At 40.0% G+C, this 22141-nt stretch overlaps 1 protein-coding gene across 4 annotated transcripts in view; it reads left to right on the top strand.

The window, feature by feature from the left end:
• Positions 1–22141, top strand: part of cdh11 (cadherin 11, type 2, OB-cadherin (osteoblast)) — a 148809-nt gene that overhangs the window by 109652 nt on the left and 17016 nt on the right. For all 4 annotated transcript variants that reach the window (XM_008429073.3, XM_008429074.3, XM_081616587.1 and 1 more), the window contains 4 exons: positions 893–1187; positions 3173–3292; positions 7930–8097; positions 14611–14798. In XM_008429073.3, coding sequence (XP_008427295.1) covers positions 893–1187; positions 3173–3292; positions 7930–8097; positions 14611–14798 — 771 coding nt within the window. The remainder of the gene's footprint in view (positions 1–892; positions 1188–3172; positions 3293–7929; positions 8098–14610; positions 14799–22141) is intronic.

The raw sequence follows: 22141 nt of genomic DNA on the forward strand, positions 1-22141 counted from the left end.
CCTTTGCCACATGTCTTTCCCTTCTTCTCTACGCCCAGTACTTTCAAATAAAGGCCACTAGCGGCAAAAACATTCTAAAAGAAGTTTTGTCACAATTTCTCATTTGAATTTAGGTCTGAACTTTGTACACATGCTTTGCTGTAAACTATTCCATTGGTTACTTTGCTGCAGGAAATTGAACCTCCACCCTGACATCAAGTCTTTTTTTATAACATCTAACAGGTTCCCCTCTTGTATTGCCTTTCATTATAATGTCATCCATCCCATGAAGCACAGTAGGTTTTTACCTTAATGCATACAGTGAGTCCAGCGGCAGTCACAGTGCAGTCTTCAGAAGGTGACAGCTAGCTCCCAGTGAGATTTAAATGAAGTCCTCCCATTCATCAAGCATTGAGAGTAAAACACAAGTTAAAGCGTGAGGTCAAGCTGACATTCATGTGGGGCGATTGGGGGTTTTCCTCAACAACACCATGACTTGGAGAGAACAGTGGCATTCATAGAGAACTGAAAGTGACATCCGCAATGCAGCTTATTTCATAGTAAAGAGGCTGTAAAGACCGAAAAATTGAATGTTGAATAATCCTCGTCTTTTGTAGGAATATTCCCTTATCTCTTCCTGTATTGACATTTGCTTGTCTGGTACAGAACATTCTCAGCCTTTCTGTCTAACTCTGTCAGGCCTTTGGTATGAAGAGTTTGGAAATTAGAGCCTCAATTCCCATCTAGCTGTCAGGCAGCCTGCCTGCCTGTTCTTCTTATAGTTTTTCCTGTCACTCACTATTCCCCTTTTCTGTTTCTATTCTCACCACAAAACCTGAATTTCAGGCGTTCTTATGCTTGTTCATTTAACCCTCCTGTCCTTGACTGTCTTGTTTGCTTCTTGTCTCTTCAGCTTCACTCAGATGTGGACAAAGGCGACGGTACCATCAAATACATTCTGTCCGGTGAAGGCGCAGGAACGATATTTGTCATTGACGACAAGACGGGCAACATCCACGCCACGAAAACGCTGGACCGCGAGGAGCAGGCCCAGTACACCCTGACAGCACAGGCTGTGGCCCGGGACACCAATGAGCCACTGGAACCTCCATCGGAGTTCATTGTGAAAGTTCAGGATATCAACGATAATCCGCCAGAGTTCCTGCATGGACCGTACTATGCCAGGGTGCCTGAGATGTCCAATGTCGGTGAGTGATTTAGAAGGCATCAGGGAAGTGAGAAATGCAAGGTTTGATGGGAAAAAAAACGCCAAGCCTGGAATGTCTTCCTGTTTTGTTGCTTTGGGATCCAGAGTGAGGCCAAAATCCCACATAGCAACAATATCTGATAATGGTAATCAGGCTTTTTCTTGGTTGCACATTTCATGTCTCTTCACCATAGAGTTATACAAATTGAATTGACAAAAATACATCTGCTTCATGGAAACAACCCAAATTTGAAGAAACTCCAGTTTTTCACTCAAAAGTTTGTGCGCTAGGATGGGGTGTTTCTTTGGCCTCATTGAAGTAGATGTATTTTGGAAAACAGTTTTTTTTCCATCTCACAAGTCACGTGATCAACAGCCGGAGGTTGCTACTGGCGCAAACAACGAAGACATCAGGAAGTGGCAGGAGGATGTTGGTTTGTTTTTGTTTTTGATTTTTTAAGGACATTTTGCAGCTGGCTCCACCAGAGCTCACAACCCAGCAGTAGCAAATAGTAAAATTGTGTTTTTTCAACAGAATACTGACAGAGACCCACAAATGGGTGAGATATGCACTCATTTGTGATGGAAACACAGTTGATGAGGTTTTTCTCTGTACAACATCCATAATGAAAGACCGCTACCCCCAAATAAAGTCCTGAACCTCCACCTATTGCCTCCACTCACATTTACCTGCTAATGCTAAGTCTGATGCTCAGTTTGCTACCTGAGGATCTTCATGGTTCTCAGGTTTGGTTCACCAGTGAAATGTTATCTGGTTGCCAGACTTCTGGGACATACAGTACATTGTGCCATTGATTCTGATTCTCTTTGGAGTGAAAACTAACAATAAGAGTTCAGTTCCCTTTGGTGCTCCTTCACTGATGATCACCTAGTCAGACCTTTAGCCCCAGTCTGTGGGCTGCTTATCAGGTAGTCAAACTTCCACTTCCACCTGTTTGGTGTCTGCTGGAGTTTCTTGCAGAGTAATTCAGGCTAAATTATGTAAAATGCACTGGAAGAATCAAGCAATATGTTTTTCATGGTTCTGTCCACTTTGTCCACTGATTCACAGTAGAAATGATCTTGCTATCCTCTGGACTGATACAAGTAATTGATTTCGTCTCGTTTTTTCACTTTGCTGCATAAATAAAAAGAATGTGTTTTTGTTGGAAAACAACTGTATGATATTGAATAAAATGCCACTTTTGGACATTAACAATAATCGTTTTTGGATATTTTCAGCACATATTTACCAAACCAAAGCATAAAGTTAATACTTAAAATTGTGAGAAATATCAGCATAATAATCATAATACAAATATTTCATGTGACAACAATGTCACTTTTATAGGAGCGGTGAAATATTTGTGCACATCTAAATTTAGTGGCAGTGGATTTAAATAAAAAAGAAAGTTACAGCAATGCAATGAGTTCAAAGAGTTAGTCTGGAGTCGTGTTTCAAGTGTCGTGTCCCAATTTTTTATTTTTTAAAAGAACATTTCAGCAATTATACAAAGATAATGCAAATTATTTAACATTTGAGGCATTTTAATTCACTTGGCCTGAATGCAGAGCTTCACTGTGTCATGTTGAATTAGCAGGGATCTGCTGCAAGCGAAGCACATCATTTTGAAAATAGCCAATTTTCTGGGCACTAGAGTAATGGCTGTTTGAGCTCAACATCTTTGCATTTTACAAAGTTTTCTAGGGGTTATGAGAGGTTTCTCACGAAGCTCAGGGACGGTTGAATTCTGTCCACCCTCATAATGTTTTATTAAAAACATAAAAATCACTGACATCGGAGATGGAATATTTCCACCTGACAATGATGAAATGCAGAGAAATAATGGCGGAGAGCAGCCTCGTAGGCTGAGCCGAGCTGCAGTGTGTTGGAGCGGTGCTGGTGCTGCTAGGTGAGCTAAGGATGATTGATGAGCTTCTCTTGAACAAAATCAGTGAACAAGCCTCCATGTGTCCATCTCACAGGTACGTCGGTGATGCAGGTGACGGCTACAGACGCCGATGACCCCACCTATGGCAACAGCGCCAGGCTGGTGTACAGCATTCTGCAAGGACAGCCGTACTTTTCTGTGGAGCCTCAAACAGGTGAGACTGAAAGCCAAACTGTTACTCATCCTCCAGTGTGGTCCTGCTGGAGTTAAGACTCAGAGCTCTGCAAAATTAATTACTACAAGTTAGTCCACTAAAGTGAGGAAGTGGGGGTCTACCTGAGCGGCGGACCCTCCAGCTGGTGGCTGAGAGCTAAAAACCTGTGGATCGAACCAAAGATTAGGGTGATTGCATTGAGACTTTCCATTTATTGTTAAGGGCATATTTTTTAACTAGACATTTTAAAGGAAATGTAAATAAAAAAAAATAGATTTTTGTTTGAATTGATTCTTGTGTTTCGTTGTTTTATCACATTGTGACAGATACCCGTATCAATGCCTTTCAGAAGGTACTTTTTGGTTGAATGGAAAAACTTTTACATGGTCATAGTTCACCCCAAAATGCATGAAGACAGAATACCTGGTAGGTAGAAGGAGAAGACAGAAACTCAACTCACACCAAGACGTCCAATGAAAAAAAGTCGTGCCTTAATGCTATTTGCAGCAACGCACTCACAACATACTGATGTAACATCTCCGTTTTCTACCACTTTTCATGTACAAAGCTGCAGAGTGACCGCTTCAGGGATCGCACAACCCTGCATGTTTTTAGAGAGGAAGGCAGAACTGCAAAAAAGAGAGAGAGAGAGAAAGAGAGAAAAGTCCCAGAGGACATTCAAGCCTGTTCCCAGAAGAGCATGGGCCTAATATTTGAGTTTGCATTAAAAGAAGAAATTGGTTGTAAGGCGAGAGGTTAGGGCAGACACAGAGATCTGTTAGGTCAGAGAGAGAGCCAGAAAATAAAGCTAGAGGTTAGAGAAGAGAAATTAGTTTAGAGAGAGTGAGCTCATGGAAACAGAGTGGTTAGGGCACAGAGAGTCGGAGAGATTTGAGCGGAGTAAATCTAGCTAATCAAACCAGTGTTGGGTATTTGACTGGCTCAAATCCATAGCTCACATTTCTAATTGGTTTGGAGATTATCAGCTTTTCATGCTGTCACACACATACGCACACATTTGGAGTAAAATGACACCGGAGAGCCTCTCTGCAGTTGGACATGTGGGGAGAGAGAGAGAGAGCGAGACGGACAGAGAGTGGCGGGGATCATTAAAATGAACAGAAAAGATTACTGCAGCTTAAAAATAGTGGATGGGAAAAGCTGCATGAAAGTTCTTATTTATCTAACAGATGGAGGAAAAAGGGTTCGCTTTCAAATTAAATATCTCAAATTAAAGTTGCGGGGGTAGTTTATGCTTAGCAACTGTTTTTTTGTTTTTTTTTGCTTTTTAAATTAGTTTTTTGCAGAAATTATTACCTTGTTAGTTTTTATGAGCATATAAACAATACTTGTGCAGAACAATTATATATGGTAGCAAATATTATGAGTCTATGGGATATCTAATTCTATTGGATGATTGAGCACTGGAATAATTAAAAACATTTTTGAAGGATTATATTAAAATTATATCCCATAAAATAAACATATGGTGAACATACTTTCTTTAGTTTATTTTTTATACTCTTGAGCTCAATCTAACATATAACAGAGCCAGATTTATTATGAGAATATCTGTCAGTGTTATTTAGAAAATTCCAAGCTCAGAATTTGCCGAAAGGCTTTTCCACACCTGGAAATATTTATATCTGCAAAATCTTTCAATTTAGAAAATATTTTACCACTTCTCTTTTAAACTGTTGTTTTGTATGTGGCTAAACTTTACTGCATATCAATGTCTGTTGTTCCATATTATACACATACCAGGGCTTGTATTGTAAATTCTGGCATCAGACGTGAACTGAATGAAGCAGTAGTTGCTCTTTTTTAAATTATGCTAATTTAATGGAGTCATTTCAGGCTCCTATGTGTTATTTTACCTGACACAGCAGAGACATTTATGAATTGAAAACAAAAGTGTACTAATTTTCTTTTCAAAGTGGATTTTTTTTTCAAATGTGATGTTTTCCTCTTTTCAGTGTTTTTTATCTTGTAATTTTCTTTTTATTTGCTCATATTAAGCCATAAGGAGTACTGAACATCACAAAGTAGATGACTTGAACTAATTATTGAGTAAATCCCAGAGCACAGAGTTAAGTTCACCCAAAATGTGTAAGTGGCTGAAACCTGTTTGTTCCCTTGTTATGCTAGCTGGGGGATTCTCCGAATTTGGTGCCTTTTGTGTCCCACAGGTTTATCTAAAAGATTTTCATGTAATGCAAACACATTTTTTGAGAAAATCAAGAAATGTAAATATCCATGTGTCTTGGTAATGTAACATGCAAATGTATTTTAAAAATCATGTTTTGAAAAATGTTATGCTATGGGTGCAGAGGTCAGCCAAATGAGCATGTCCCCACTGACCAATGTTCATTTTTCAATGATTATAAAACAAATAAAATAACCAGCAACTGCAAGGTATTTGTACCATTATGAACATTTTAGGTCTACTTTAACCTAAATAAAAGAAATATGAGAAAAATACATAAATTAGATATAAAATAGCACTTTTTAATCCTGTCCCTCAAGTTTTGTTCAACCCGTAACGGCATACTAATTCCTCCTTTTCATAAATAATGGTTCAGTCCAATTTCCTCTGCACCCTGAAAGTGACATCACTGAAGTCTCTTCCTGCTCACACTGCAAAGAGATTTAAGTGTTATTCAAGTTTTTTACCTATATTTGGTTATTTCTTTACCCAAATATCGCCATCGTCAAGCTCAACCTTTCAACCCTGTTATGCATGTAACTTATATTTATTGTTGTTTGGGAAAAAGTAAAGAATTGTCTTTGAAACACATTCATTTCTTGTTTTCATCATATTATATATTGCTCTATACCGTAGCTCACGGGTGTCCAGTCCTGGTCCTGGAGGTCCGGAGTCCTGCAACTCTTAGACGTCTCCCTGGTCCAACACACTTGAATCTAACAGCTGAATCACCTCCTAAGTGATTCAGCTGTAAGAAAGTCAATTAAAAATATAAAATGGAAATAAGACCTCAGCCTTCATCAAAGATTATTGATTTTACGGATGGATGGATGGTAAACAACCTGCTGCTACTTCTGTAGCGATATACTATACTGACTTTAATCTACTTAGTAAATACAAGGTTATTTTTTGTTGTTTTACATGCAATGAATCACCTTTGTTTCCAAATTAAATGTTATGATTATGTTCTCATAGTCATTTATGACAAAGTCAGTTTGTGAAATTTAGTCCAAGTATTCTGAGGCAGTCTGACAAACACACACTCCTACTTAAAATTAAGCATATTAGCTTACCAGACAACAGTTGAGGATGAAGACAAAAACTGTGAAGATGACAACAGCAAAGAAATAATAATGTAGCAAAGCAAACTGTAGCCTTGATTCTCAAAGATACCCTTGAGTTCTCTTACAACAAATCTCCTTAGCAGAATTAAAGCGTGCATCACCCCTCATGTCCTCCTCCTCCTGTGCTCAAGATAACATTCCCTTTAGATGACTTAAAACTGAACTAATCTCCACAGTTGGCCTTATCTTACATTTTTAGCACTCTTACAGGCCCCAGCTGCCTGCCAGGCTGTTTAAAGCAGCTTGTTTTTCACCAGCTGTTAATCTAACATGAACACCTATTCTGAGGTAACAAAAGAACTCAAACCAGCCCCCTATCTCGGAATCTGGAAAAAGATATATCTTTGCAATCCTAATATTTATTATATTTTTATATTATTTATTATTAAATCTATAACTGCCAACTTTTATTCTGGTTTTTGGGCTCCTTGGAAGCTCATAGACACTTGTTGCTGAGTGCTTTAGTTTTTGTTATCCTTGCAACACTGAAAAACATCTGAACTTTTTTTCAATCCTGGTCTAAAATTAAAGACTCAGCGCTTAATATTTTGCACTCGTATTTCGCCATAAGAAGTGTTTCTATCAGTATGAGTTACAAACCTCTACAATTTCACAACCTGTGGTGGATCTCAAGGATCAATCCTACGACCCATTGTGTTTTATGTTTACACATTTACGTTGCAGTTTGGAGCAGTGCCCGAAACGTTTGGCTCTCTTTACATTTAATTCAGCCAGGACAGTAACACATACAGTTGACCACCGGTGTTGACTGGAGTTTGGGATCACAACCACCAAACAGCCGAAATCTGCAAAAACTTAAAACTACTAAAACTGCCAATTTTTGTAGGTCCAACAGTAAATTTACATTAATATACATTATCTCACAGTGCAAACCATCTTAGAAGCTAACATGCCATCTTCCTTATCTCTGCTCTGAGGATACAGCCAATCAGTGTCAAGGAAAAGAAAGGGCACTTCTGGATTAGCTACTTTGCAAACACCAACCAATAGCACATCAAGTAGCATTGCGCCGAGGTATCTTAGCTTCCTAACCTACAATTCTTTCAAATATTTAGACATGGTCTACAGAATCTGTGAATAGGTCCATTTTCTATGAATACTTTGGAGTTAGAGCCACAAATAGGTGGAATATACTAGATTTGTATTTTTTTACAAATCTCTTAGATGTCATCATTTTCCATAAATTCAATGAAATCTTATTGTCATGTTTGTAAGCTCTTTATTTCTATCAGCTATGCTGTCCAGTAAATCCTTCAGACTTTATCATCGCATCGTTTCATTTCCAGGTATAATCCGCACTGCCTTGCCAAACATGGACCGTGAGGCACGACAGGAATACGACGTTGTCATCCAGGCCAAAGATATGGGCGGCCACATGGGGGGGCTGTCAGGGACCACCGAGGTCAAAATCACCCTCACAGATGTTAACGACAACCCTCCAAAGTTCCCACAGAGTAAGTTCTTATCTTCACTGCCTTTATGTACTATCCACATATATCACTCTGTTTAGCCGTCATTTCCACCTCCACTCACAGCAACTGTGTTGGAAGTATGAATAAATGATTGAAATCATGTAGAACTCACAAACATAATCTTTTTGAACACTCCAGCTCCAGTCAGTTGTTTTGCTATTCTCTATTTTTTATCCAACTCCCTCGTCTTTGTTCAACACTCTGTATTGTTCATCCTTTTCCCCCCTTCAGCTAGTTTTAGTCATCTGCATGACTCTGCCATTTTCTCTTCTTTACGCATTTCTCCTTCCCCTCCCGTAGCTCTAAACCAAGGAACTCCAGACAGAAATTAGCTGCAGGAATGGATGGACAGAGTATGGGAAGGGAGAGAAGGGAGGGAGGGATGATTATTTATCCTGTGGAGAGACTGAACAGGCGAGAAGAGAGAGGGACGCTGGTGTAAGCAGCTAGGTAGGCTGCAGAGGAGAGAGAAAGAGCCTGTCAGAGTCGTCGCTCCTGTTGCTACGTGCTTCAACAAGCTGACAGTTCTTCCACCGGCCTACCAAGGGAAGCTAAAATCTGATTTTGCGGGACCGTGACAACCAGAATCCATTTTTATTTTTCAGCAGACTATCTTCAGAATTTAAGGTGTTTGAAGATTCCGCACTGACATCCCTACTTTTTTCAACTGTGTGACAGTTTGTATAAGGGAAGGGCTTTTAAAGATAAAACTCTGTTAAATACTACATTTCCATTTTTGTCCCCTCTTTAAGAAAACAAAAAAAAGTTCCGGTTTAATTTCCGTAGCAGTTGTATGAATTAGGACTTGCATATTTTACAGATTTGTTTAAAAGATGGGATGTGTCCATACGGCCGGTTTTCCCTGATTCCTTCTTCAGAGATCAGCTTAATTTGAAGTTGCAATCAATAACATGCACTGCTTATTTTATTTGATCAAATTGGAATGGTCTGTCTGTCACTGTAACCAGTTAATCAAATACATTACAAATTAAAATTAGGTCAATAATTTCCATTCTGATGACACTAGCCTGCGGTCGCTAAGCCCCACAAACATCCGCTGTCCTGCAGGGGGAGGGGCTTAAAGGGACTTTTCAGAAGGTTTGCGTTCTATTTTCACATGAAATGAAGGTTTATATGCATCAACAGAGACATGTTTGTTTGTTAACAGCTAGCTTTGGGGTAGCTAGCTACATGTCTGTGAAGACAGAGTGGCAGAAATGTTCATAGTATTAACCATGAAAACATCAAAATACTGACCAATGAAGAAATTGTATTGCATATACAGTATAAGCTACGGCAACCTTTAATTTCCCTTAAATATTGTCTTTGACTTACATTTCTAGCAAAAGTAGCTCTGATTATGACAGAACTTAGTGCATCTTTAGCAGTTTGCATCTGGGATGTGAGACAACACACAATAACACACAGAACAACACACACACAGAACAACACACACACAGAACAACAACACACACAACACACACACAGAACAACACACACACAACAACACACAGAACAACACACACACAGAACAACACACACACAACAACACACAGAACAACACACACACAGAACAACACACACACAACAACACACACACAGAACAACACACACAACAACACACACAACAACACACACACAACAACACACACACAGAACAACACACACACAGAACAACACACACACAGAACAACAACACACAGAACAACACACACACAACAACACACACACAACAACACACACAACAACACACACAACAACACACACACACACAAACACACACACACAACAACACACAACACACACACACAACAACACACACACAACAACACACAGAACAACACACACACAACAACACACACACAACAACACACACAACAACAACACACACACAACAACACACACAACAACACACACACACAACAACACACACACAACAACACACACACAACAACACACACACACAACAACACACACACAACAACACACACACACCAACACACACAACAACACACACACACAACAACACACACACAACAACACACACACACAACAACACACACACAACAACACACACACAACAACACACACACACAACACACACAAACAACACACACACAAAACAACACACACAACAACACACACACACAACAACACACACAACAACACACACACACAACAACACACACACACAACAACACACACACAACAACACACACACACAACAACACACACACACAACAACACACACACAACAACACACACACAACAACACACACACAGAACAACACACACAGAACAACACACACAGAACAACACACACACAGAACAACACACACACAGAACAACAACACACTGCGGATGTTGGCCCCCGTGTTCAACAACAAGCCAAAACAGCCCAACCACCTGCAAGAACCGCCTCCCAGATGGTGAGAATGAGGACAGTGATCACTTATTTAGCAGCGGGGTTGACTGAGAGAGGGCACCGAAAGGATAAAAACCAGATAAGCGAGACGTGAAGAAAAACAGAAAAGACAAAAACCAGAATTAACACTCCCTGCCGACATATCATGCATCTGCGTTTGAGTTATGGTGATGAGTTATGCCAAGGTGTTATTTAGATATCGTGCTTTTGAGTAAGCCACACTGGGTGCTTTATTCACTGAAGCGACAGCCAAAAAAGCATCACACGCCTCCAGCTCAGCTTGTCACCAGCACTGGGGTACTAATAAAGTTGCAACAAACCCTGAGGAAGAATGAGGAGAGATAAAAAGTAATACATATGCGATTTTGTATGAAAAGCTAGACTTCCTTATGTGGTTCTGTGTTTTTTCCCCCCTGTTTCCATTAGGCTGTGGCATTTTTCTGAGGCTTCATCTGTTTTTAACACACCCCTCATGTCCTACAATTTTCTGCTTTTCACCTCGTTATCAAGCACCCTCCAGAAAATTCATCACGACACAGACGGGGGTTATTAGAAGCAAGGAGGGGAAAATAAAGATGAGAAGTATTGTGACTCTGTGACTTCAGTCTTTATTAGACTTACGACGACGAAGATGGTTTTGTTAAGTACTGTTAATGTACGCATGCCACCGCGCTGTAAAGCCAGTGCTCTCTAATTCCCGCTTCAACAGAAACAGCGGGGGAACGATGCAGGGCATAAAAGCTGTTTGAAGAGAATATATTTTGATTGATGCCTACAGGCTTCTGTTTGAGCGTTTCATTTACCTTCACTGACTTCTGACATTGCTGTTACAGAGCTGTCTTCTCTTATGAAACCCACCAGAATGATTCAATTAAAAATCCTCTAACATGACTGGACTGTTTAAATGAAAACCATGTTGGAGCTTTAATGGAAAGTTTTTCTGCCAGATTTGACCCAAAAGAGAGCAGGAAGGACGACATGTCTTCATTCGTGCATAAAAACTGAAATGTTTCCATATTTGGAATAAAATGTCAGACACATTTCATAAAGGCAATTTAATGATAAACCACAAATACTGACAGCTAAATAATGACTGTTGAAACATTTTTCTGTATACGTTATTAGCTTGTGTTGAATTGACACCATATTGTCTCGCCTGCTGACATCCCGTTCTTAATCCATAGGGTTTAAGTTGATGTCGGCTTATTATTTGCAGCTATAACAGATTCAGCTCTTTTGGGAAGGCTTTTCACTAGATTTAGGAGTTTATTATGGGAATTTTTGACAATTCTGTATGTGAGATCCAACATTGATGTTGGACAAGAGGCTTTGTTTCACAATCTTTACTTTATCCCAGAGATGTTCTGTCTGGTTTAGGGTAGGACTCTGTTCAAGGCAGTCAATGTCTTCCACATCTGGAGACGGCCTTCTTTCTGGACAATGACTTTTCACATTCCATCCAGGAGCTTTTAGCCATTTAACAGTCTTTGTAGGTACTTTTGAGAAGAATTGTACAAAACCACATCATTTCTCACCATTTGTTAAACACTCCTCAAAAGTATTTGTGTTGTGTGCAGATACAAAAAACTAGATAGTGAAAGCGAAATAGATGAAATGAAATACCATCATTACTGTCTGAGCACATTTCTGCATGAAACACGTCCACAAATGTCTGACCAATCACATAGCACATCACACAGGGCTCTGTGTGGCATAGTTCAACCCATGCCTGGTGTTGAGAAGAGGTGGAGGATGCCTCCCTGCAAACAAGATGGTGCAGTTTTTGTCATGCGACCATGTCAAGGAGAACTGATTCAACATTTCGGTTAAAGTACCAAGGGCCAGACTCAAGCTGGGTTTACAAACACTAGTTCTGTCTGGAGGCATGGTAAACAATAGTCTAGTAAACTACTGTGAGAAGCATGTGAAAGGATAACCAAAATCGATGACGTGTTGCATAGTTTAATATGCATTTCTATCAAAATGCATAGCCTGGCCGTCGTCTCCCACATAATTCTGTTCAATATTCATCTTCCCTCAGTGTTCTGTCTGGGATGTGTCTCACTGAGCTCCGTTTCTCAAGATAACTTTCATCCAGGACGATCAGCGGTCAGAAGGAGGAGTTGTGAACAATGACATTGAGTTTCTGTGCTTTCAGAATTGTAGTTGTAGTTTGGCAATGGCAACAGATGAAGTGCATGAAGCCGTTTGGGCCGTGTTAGCCACGTTTCCAACTATTGAGCAGCTATAGTCAGAACAAGGAGAATGTTTAAGACATTTTATTGCTGGTAAACATGTTGTGGTGGCATTCCTACTGTATTTTCCGGTAAGCTTCATAGCGTAACTTCCTTCGCCATCCAGTTTATGCATTATATAATTCACGCCCAAACATTAGTGACTGGATAAAATCAGGTCCAGTCATTCAAAACTTCAAGAGAGTCTAACATTCCAGCAAACAATAGTTTCTCAATAGGCCAGGGTCGGTACCCTCTGTACGAAGCAACGAACAAGGGGCTGGTTTTTAGAGACAATTCTCTAATTCAATATTTCAATCATTGTTCTGGCATTTAACAAATATAATTTTAAGTCAGACAGACCTAAAACAGGAAGTGTTTATACAGTGAATGTAAATGTCTGATTCTAGTTGAATATGAAGACAAGCAAACCGATTTATAGTCTATTAAATCAAATGTTTGCAACAATGCAGTTCAGAGTATCAGAAATGTTTCTTTACTTCAGCCAGCTGGCCTCGCATATCCTTACGAAAAAAGTTTGAGAACTGCATAAAGTCACACACTTTTTCCCGATGAATATTCATCCGAAAAATTTAGCATATTTCTCCCAATGTGGGATTTGGATGTAAATGTTGGTACTGTGTGCGCTGCGCTACACTTTTCGCCTGTAGCCAGGTACGCCAAGACGGCTGTGTGTTCTGTCATACAATGTTTAAATCAACTGCCACAAGCCACTGAAGTTAAGCTACTTAGGACAAGCAAGGATATGACAGGGGAAGAGCAAGAGGAAAAGGGCAAGGACGAGGAAGGAGGAGGGTGGTGGGGGCAAGCATGAAATGAGCTTTTACCCAGAAGAGAACTGAGGAGGGGAGAGGAGAAATAGGCCAAAAGGGGGAGGAGAGGTGAGGATGACTGAAAAGATTTGAGAGACCAGAGAGGGCAAAGGCAAATGAGAGATGAAGACGAGGTGAAAGGGGGTGGTGGGGGACATTAGCAGGACAGAGTCAGTCAACATGAAGGGAAGTTTAAATGACAGGAACAGGGAGGGAGATGAAAGGTGAAGAGGGATTAGGTGAGGATCGATGCAGATGTGGCGAAGAAAAAGTAAAGCGCTTGAGGGGATCTGGTGGGGATTGCAGCCGGATGGGTCCAGGCCCGGGAATGACTCTATGTTTTATTCCTCATGCACATGCTTAGTCGCCTCATAACCAAGGAAATTTCATGACTCAAATGATTTGCTCCACCTGGGCAAGCAGGATAAACATGCTAATGATGTGCAAGTCAAAATTATAAGTTCTCTCGGAAAGGCAGGTGTGGGTGGAGATGAGGGAGAAAAATAACTACAGAAAAGGGTTGATGGCCACAGAGAAAAGTAAGGGAATTATTATACGACAGGAGGAACAGAGGTGGAGGAAAAATGTGAGGAAGAAAGGAAGAAAACATTGGGTCGGGCAGAGGGAGGAGGCGGGACGGGAAGATGAGAAATGGAAGATAAGGAAGGATAAAGGAAGACATATGGTCCTCCTGCTTGCATTCTGAAAATCAGGAGTCTGTGCCTTTACCCATGCGCGCGCACACACACACACACCTGACACCACAGGAGATATTAATATCCTTTGGGCCATATGAGGCAGATGGTATATTTCGTGTTAATCCCTTGCTGCCCTCCAAAGCTGACCCCTGCCACAGCCAGTAAACATGCTGACAGCCAGCCAGGAATTCTCCAAAGGTGTTGAATACCAAAACAAGCCGTGACTACGAGGTAACACAGCTGGCCTTCATCGGCAAGTACATTTTCTGATTCTTTGTTTTCTTTTTCTCCTTTACCCCCACCAGGTGTGTATACCATGTCTGTGTCAGAGGACAAGGTGGCAGGAGAGGAGGTGGGCCGTCTTAAGGCCAAAGACCCTGACATGGGAGACAACGGACTTGTGAACTATCGCCTCATAGACGGAGACGGGATGAGCATGTTTGAGCTGTCCACCAACTCGGAGACCAGAGAGGCAGTTATCAAACTGAAGAAGGTAAGAGATAATAGGGAGGTTTGAAGGACCAGAATGAGACTTTCTGCAGTCTTCAGACATAAAACCGTTTAGCTGTGAGATTGCTGTGGATTGCTAGACAGTTTAGAAAAGTCTGGAATTAGATGTAACTTTTCTAGGTCCATGTTCTCTTCCATAATCTGAGTTATTAATCTCTCCATCCATTTGGGCAGCACCATGTATTGTGAATGAATCATCATCAAAATATCATTATGCACAATATTTGTATCACAACAGATTGTTTGGAGTGCAATAAATGTTGACCAATACATGGGTTCCCAAACTTTTCCATGCCATGGCCCCCCAAAGATCATTAACTTCTTGCCATGGACCCCCTTTGTGAGCCCACAGACAAGGCTACAAAATATTTCAAGAAACATCAGCTAGAAGGATTTTTATTCACTATTCCATAATTATGCTGCATCACACCATTATGAGTTCTATGGCAGAAACCTTTACCAGATAGTACAATTGTTCAACACAACACACTTTTGATTATAATAAATGATGTCATATTTTACATTAATCGTATATAAAAAATAAAAAAAATCTTCCCAAAGTCCTTATGGTTTTTTGCCATCCATCAAACCATCCAACAGTTCATTCATCCATCTTTTATTAAGACTAACAATTGGCAAACAAATGTCAGAGTACTCTGAAAATTTGAGTCTGGAAGTAAAGTTTTGAATTTTGTCATGAAAAATCTAAATGATGTGTCCATTTCATGATTCCAGCTGTAGAGTTAATATTTTTCTCAAACAAAAAACCCCAACTTGAGAGAATTAAACCTCAGTCAGCAAAGGTGAGGAAAAGTCCAACCCTGTCTGGTCACTAGGAAGAGAATAGCACATATATTAGAGCTACTTTCAAAAATACACATTGACCTTTAAATTTCTTTTTGCTGACTGCAATGCTGCCTACACTAGCAAAATGATCAATAAAGTTTCTTTCTAGTGCTGAATGAGAAAGCACAAAGCAGCAGAAGTGGCTGTTCTCAGATTGTGGTTTAAAAAACGAGGCTCTGTTTCTGCTCTCGGAGACCTGAAAGCATCGGTGCATTTAAACTGTAATTTATTGACAACTTGTACTTCGAAGTGACTACAAAGATCACGTAATAGTGAGCTGTGTGGTAGAAAAATACTAACTCATCTGAGAAGTCTTTATCGGTCTTGCTGAATTGAGTGCGGGTTCATTGCTATTGCATATTGTTGCTATGTTGAGTGAGTGGAGAGTTTTCAGTTCTTTATATAAGATGTACTTGAGTTAACCCAATATATTAAACATTCTTTCATTTTAAAAGTCACATTCATACAGCACCTGGAATTTTAAGAAAAATTGCCACATATCAGTTTGTAAATGTAAGGTTCAATAACAGTTGAGGTCTAGATAATGTAAGTACTGTTTCGGTAACTAAAATACTTTAACGTTTGGGTTGAAATTATAATATATTTATTCAGCTTGTTGTTGCTCTTTTTTCTTTTCAGTTGTACAATTCAACTAAACTTTTTTTTTGACTGAACAAAAATATATTAAAAAGTTTCAAAACTGCAATTATGGAATTGAACCCAAGCACACACTGGGAAGTGGTAGTCTTTGCTCAAAGGTGAAGCTTTTTTACATAGAATGCTCTTCCAAATGAAAAAGGAACAAAAAGATCTGTATGACTTCTGCCAGAAAGGCAACAGTGAACCAGAGAGGATCTAACAGAAAAGATGGACTGGAAGGAGCTTATGGTGAGATAAGAGAAATCATCGGTGGCTTGAGAAACAAGTTGAGATAATCAACAAATTATAGTGCAGCTCAGTGGGGACTTGAACAAAGGGGCTGGGGAAAATATGTAATCAAAAGAAAAGTGAACACAGAGTCATACGTATACAAACACTAAAAAAATAGAATGTCAAGCAGTTAGGAACGGGTACCAGGCCCAACCTAGCAACTCCACTGCTAGCCATGTCCCTTCCTGCTCTCCATATGTGTAAGTTTGTTTATTTGTTTGTTCGTCCCTCTCTCCCTTCCTCCTTCTAATTACACATTAGTTTAATTAAGGAATATTTTTTATGATGTATTCAATTCAGTTTGTTTCATTTATATAGCTCCATTTCACAAGAATGTCGTGTCGTGGCACTTTATGAAAATATAATTTCAATTCCATCACATACATTCCAATTGATCCTACCTATCAAACAGTACAGTATGTACAACTTGAAAATTCGTGAAGAAATTTAACCGGGGCCTGCCAAAGTGTGCCCGTCGGATTTTTAATAGAGTGTTCTGATGCTAAAAATTAGCAATAATGCTAAAGAAAGCTGCAATATAGTCAATAACCTGTGGGGAGTCAGAAGCATGTTCACTAAGCTGTACTTGTACCATTCAGTATGTTGCATAAGCTAAAATTAGCCAAAATGCTAATAATAGCATGAATGCTATCAGTAGCATGTGGAGCATCACTAGCATGTTGTCTGTCATTACTTACTCCATTCAGTATATGAAACATTGGTAATAAGTAAGAAAAGCATTCTGATGCTCAACATTAGCATCAATGCTAAGCTGAGCTAAATTGTAGTCAAAAACCTGTGGGGAGTCAGAAACATGTTGACGAAGCTGTACTTGCACCATTAATATTGTTAAAATTAATGCATAAGGTGAAATTAGCCAAAATGCTAATCTTAGCATGATTGCTATCAGTAGCATTTTGTCTGTCTGTCACTTAGTCCATTCAGTATACTAAACATGGCTAATAAGTACGAAAATTAGCTCAAAGCTCATTTTAGGTGAAATGCTAATGCATCAAATACTTAATTATTCAAAGTATTTGAATATCTGCTTTATATTAATCAGGATGTCCATTTATGGCAGCCACAGTATTTGGGGTTAGCTGTGTTTCCTCCCCAGACAGTCGTGACGTTGCTCAGAAGCGCAGTGAGCCCCAACCCACACTTTGTATTCTCTGATGGTGTGGGAAAATCTTTTGCTGCAATAATCGATTCCAGTCGTCCTCATGTTTTTTTTCTTTTTTCTTCTTCTTCCATGCCGCTTCACAACCTTCTGCATGAGCGATCCATTTTCAGCTCCGTGCTGAAGCCAGGCTTTGAGAGCGCTCAGAGCTGAGGGCTCTCCTCCCAGCCATGACACCAGTAGTATGCGGGGAAATGAGTTAGTGATAATAATGAATAATGCTCCTTTCTCCTCTATCAACAACTATAATTACTCCGCCCTGGAGCAATACAGGTAACTCATAAATAAGGCATAAGCCAACAGTAGAGGGCTGTGACAGAGCGGTGCATATCTAAAATTCAGATTGCTCTCGTAACTGAATGTAAAAAAAAAAAGAAATAAAAAAAAATTTAATGAAAGTTTTATTCTTTTTTAAAGATCCATTCAAAAATCACCAGAATAATCTGAATGCAAATCATGCAATTACACCAAAATGAAGGGTTAATATGTGTGTGTGTGGTTGACAATGCATCCAGCTCACCAGATACACAGCAAGGATTTATTTATTTATTTATTTATTTATTTATTTATTTATTTATTTATTTACTGTAAACACAGGAACTGGATAGTGTTTTAAAAGATAGACTTTAGGAGTAATATCAGCTGGGAGGTCTTGTACTGCAAGATCTTATTATACTGTATACAGTGTGTATACAAGACAGTGTGCAGGTGAGGCTGTCAATGTTTTGGGGGTTTTTTTGGCCTAACTTACAGAGAAATCTTCTCATAATATACAAAATATTTCTTAAAATCTAAGGCTCAGGTCATTTTCACAATGTCCATCATTGCTGGGATCCTTCAAGGATTTGTGTTTGGTGTCGTTGTGTTCACAATGTGAAAGAATAGTCACTGGGTATGTAATATGGGATCCGTTACCATACCAAAGTTAGGGGCAGCTTCATCTTTCATATACCTTTTGGGTTTTGTTGGAGGGACAGGCATAACTGCTTGTTGAAATTTTACAGTAAAACCTCCACAGATGTATTGGTCAAAATAGTCTTGAATGTTGAATCCAAGCACATAGAAAACCATGTTGTGTTTCGCTTACAGAAACTCATAAATGTATGAGAAAAGATTCTCCTCTTGTCCTAACCACTGGGGTATGTTCTCTTTGAACAGCCTTCTTGTGCTCTTTATCTGCTGTTACATTATCTGATTGAATGTCCACCCCGTTTGTAAAGTCTGGATCCAGATCCCACAGAATGTTAATGTTATCATGCTCAGCACCCCTCCCACTCTGACTGTGTGATGTCCCATCCTTACTGGGCACAGAACGTTCAGTGTATGTTTTCCCTGCTGTTTAAGGGACATATTTGCACATGCTCCATCTCAGGTTCTGAATGATGCACTAGACAATGGTCTCTTTTTCCCCCTTTTTTCTTTTGCTCCAATTCAGGCAGATTGGAGGTAGAATGTGGAACTCGGCTGGCGATAACGGGAGAATTGAGCCAAGAACAATAAAACCAGGGAGCTGAAGTACTTTGTGATTAAGTGACAAAAAACAAGAGGAAACTAATTAAAGGAACACAGAGCAATTGAGGAAAATATAAGTAGGTACTTGAGGAAAGGTATAGATTCAAGATGGTGGGGTTCTGTCATGAAGATAACCTCCGCGGTTCATCCCACATCGTCTGATTGACAACCTTCAATCAGAGGATGATTAGTCTCCTCTGCCTGAAGAAAACTAATCAGAGGAGTACAGAACAATTGGAGTGAATATAAGTTGGTATCTGACGAAAGGTGTAGACATGGGAGAAGGGATCCTGTCATGAAGAGATTGTTGAACAAGACGGGGGACGATGGTGAGGTTGAGGATGCTGAAGACTGACCTGTGTACGATGGAGATAATCTTGTTGATGATCTTGAATAGGGCGCTGTTGAAGTTCGCACACTGAGAGGAGAGAATGATGGCTGCACTGCACTGGACATGTCTATGGAGGCAGAACAGAGAGAGTAGCTAAGTCCACTGGATCTGGAAGTACATAAAAAACTTTGCTACAGCAGTTAGTGTCACTGCTTCAGGTAGTCTAGATGCTACAGCTGCTGACTTGGAAGCTGATGCTTCTGATGATGAGAAACCTGAGGGATTTATGCTAGTAACAGGTAGTTTTTGGTAACAGCCCCTTTTTTGAGAACCTACTTCGCTGGGGTTCCAAGTGTGCCGAGTGGGGCTGAAAAAGCAATGCCAGAAGACTGTCAGCAACTGACTAGAGGTTGGAGTCACTGGTTGCGTCCTACAGTCTCCTGTACTTAGAGTGTTTTGTCTGGTCGCCTGCAATTCCTTTCTGGCTCTCCTGTTTTGAGTGATACAGAAAATCAGAGGCAGACCAAACTGTTGTTGTCATGTACAGATCACCTCACACTACTTTTTAATGTGAGGTGCTGGCTACATGTGTAGCCAGAAGCCCAAAGCTCTTCCTCAATTGTTGTGGAAATCCACCTCAGCTGTGTAGGGTAGAGTTGAGACGTGGTATAGAGGTACTAGTGAGAAGGTCCAAATGATCTTTGGTAACCCAAAGAAATTTTTTATCTCTATCTTTTATGCTGCCCATTGTCAGTTTAATGTCTTGACCTTAAATCTTGGAGCAGGCATTAAAGTTTGAAGTCCTCTGGTCCTCTGCTGATTTGTTAGCTAGTTCAGGGAGGCCATCTGCAACATACCTTGACCTTTGAGTTGTTATATAGTAAATTTATCTTGATTTGGTCAGTGAGATCTTACTGATGCTGATTTGAAGACAACACTGGACCATAGACAGATCTGTGAAAACCGCCACACATCAGCCCATTACCGCAGTTCTTTGTGTCTCTTGGAATAATAGCTCATTAGCCTGATCCTGATTAAAAGTGTGCAAGTGCAGAGTGAGGTGATCACACCCACCTCTGCTGCTCCGCACTCCCACCCCCCTTGATCTGATGACGCCATTTTTACTTGAAAGTACGCAGGGGGAGAGTGTGCGTGCATGCATGTGAAATTATTGGGTCTTGATTCGTCTCAGGGGAAATCAAAACCTTTTGTGCCCTGAAGGTATCGTCACATGAAATTAAAAGCAAGCGCATACCTTCACACATGCACACACACATACGACCACATGCATGCACTTCCACCTATACACACTTTCAAATCAGCATCAAGAGTAGCCTCCACTAATCTCTATTCTCTCCTCCTCAAAGACAGACACACGGGGATGAGCTTTAATCAGCTATTCTCTTTCAACTGTGTCCTGACGAAAGCAGTCCACAGAATATTAAGGAGCAGTGTGTGTATGTGTGCTACAGAAAGCAATAGGGAGAAGGAGGGGCATTATTGTGAATATTATTATCATTATATCAGACTGATTATAGAAAGAGGGAGAGAATAAAGAGAGGGTGGTGATGAGAAGAGAGGGAGGCAGGGACAGAAATGAGAAAATGAAAGAAGTGGGTCACATCTATTCTTCTTCAACTGTACCTGTCATCATCGTATTAAACATGTTTATCTGCAACTGGATGAGTGTGCAACAATCCATTCAGAGGAGGTGTTACTTTCTGATAATGTGTTGGATCACATAGAACACGGTGGACTTTATTCGCTCAGAGTTGTAATCTTGATTGGATTCGGGATCTTTTATGAATGATAAACAGGATTACCTGCCTCCAGCACATATTAATGTGCCTTATTTAGCCATCCAAGTTGCAGAACTCAGAACCTCTAGCTCTAAATTTGTTCATGAGTCCTCACTCGTTAATGGGTTTGGGTCTGTGGAGCTAAAAGCTAGACAAACCCAAGACCAAAGATGATTTCAAGCATAATCCCAGTTTCAGAAAATGTCTTGTTGTTTCATTCAGATTCTTACAGTAACATTTTAAAGTGCTTTCCTTTTAGCTTACGGTGGCTTTTTAGACACTTGTCACTAAATGTATCAAGTATCCACTCAAAGTGAGTGGAAATATTCATTATGTTGCCAAAAGTATTTGGTCACTCCATCAAATCATTGATTGCAGGCATTCCTACCTCTTCCATTGCCACAGTTGTATAAAATCAATCTCTTAGGCATGAAGAATGCTACAAACAGCCATTAATTGTCTAGGTTGGTACCTATCCCTAGTGGTACCAGCGCCAGGTGCACTTTGGACAATGACTTGTCCAGAATTATTGGACTCTGGACAATGACATAAGGACAAACAACCATGCATGCACACACTCATACCTAGGAGCAATTTAGAGAGACCAACTAACATAATAGTCATGTTTATGGACTGTGGAAGGAAGCCAGAGCAATAGAGAGAACCCATTCATTTACAGGGAGAACATGCAAACATCTGTGAAATGATTAGTTCCCCTCAGGAACTTG

The sequence above is a fragment of the Poecilia reticulata genome, chromosome 15 (genome assembly GCF_904066995.2).
Source record: "Poecilia reticulata chromosome 15, P_reticulata-male-v2, whole genome shotgun sequence".
NCBI classification, from domain to species: domain Eukaryota; kingdom Metazoa; phylum Chordata; class Actinopteri; order Cyprinodontiformes; family Poeciliidae; genus Poecilia; species Poecilia reticulata.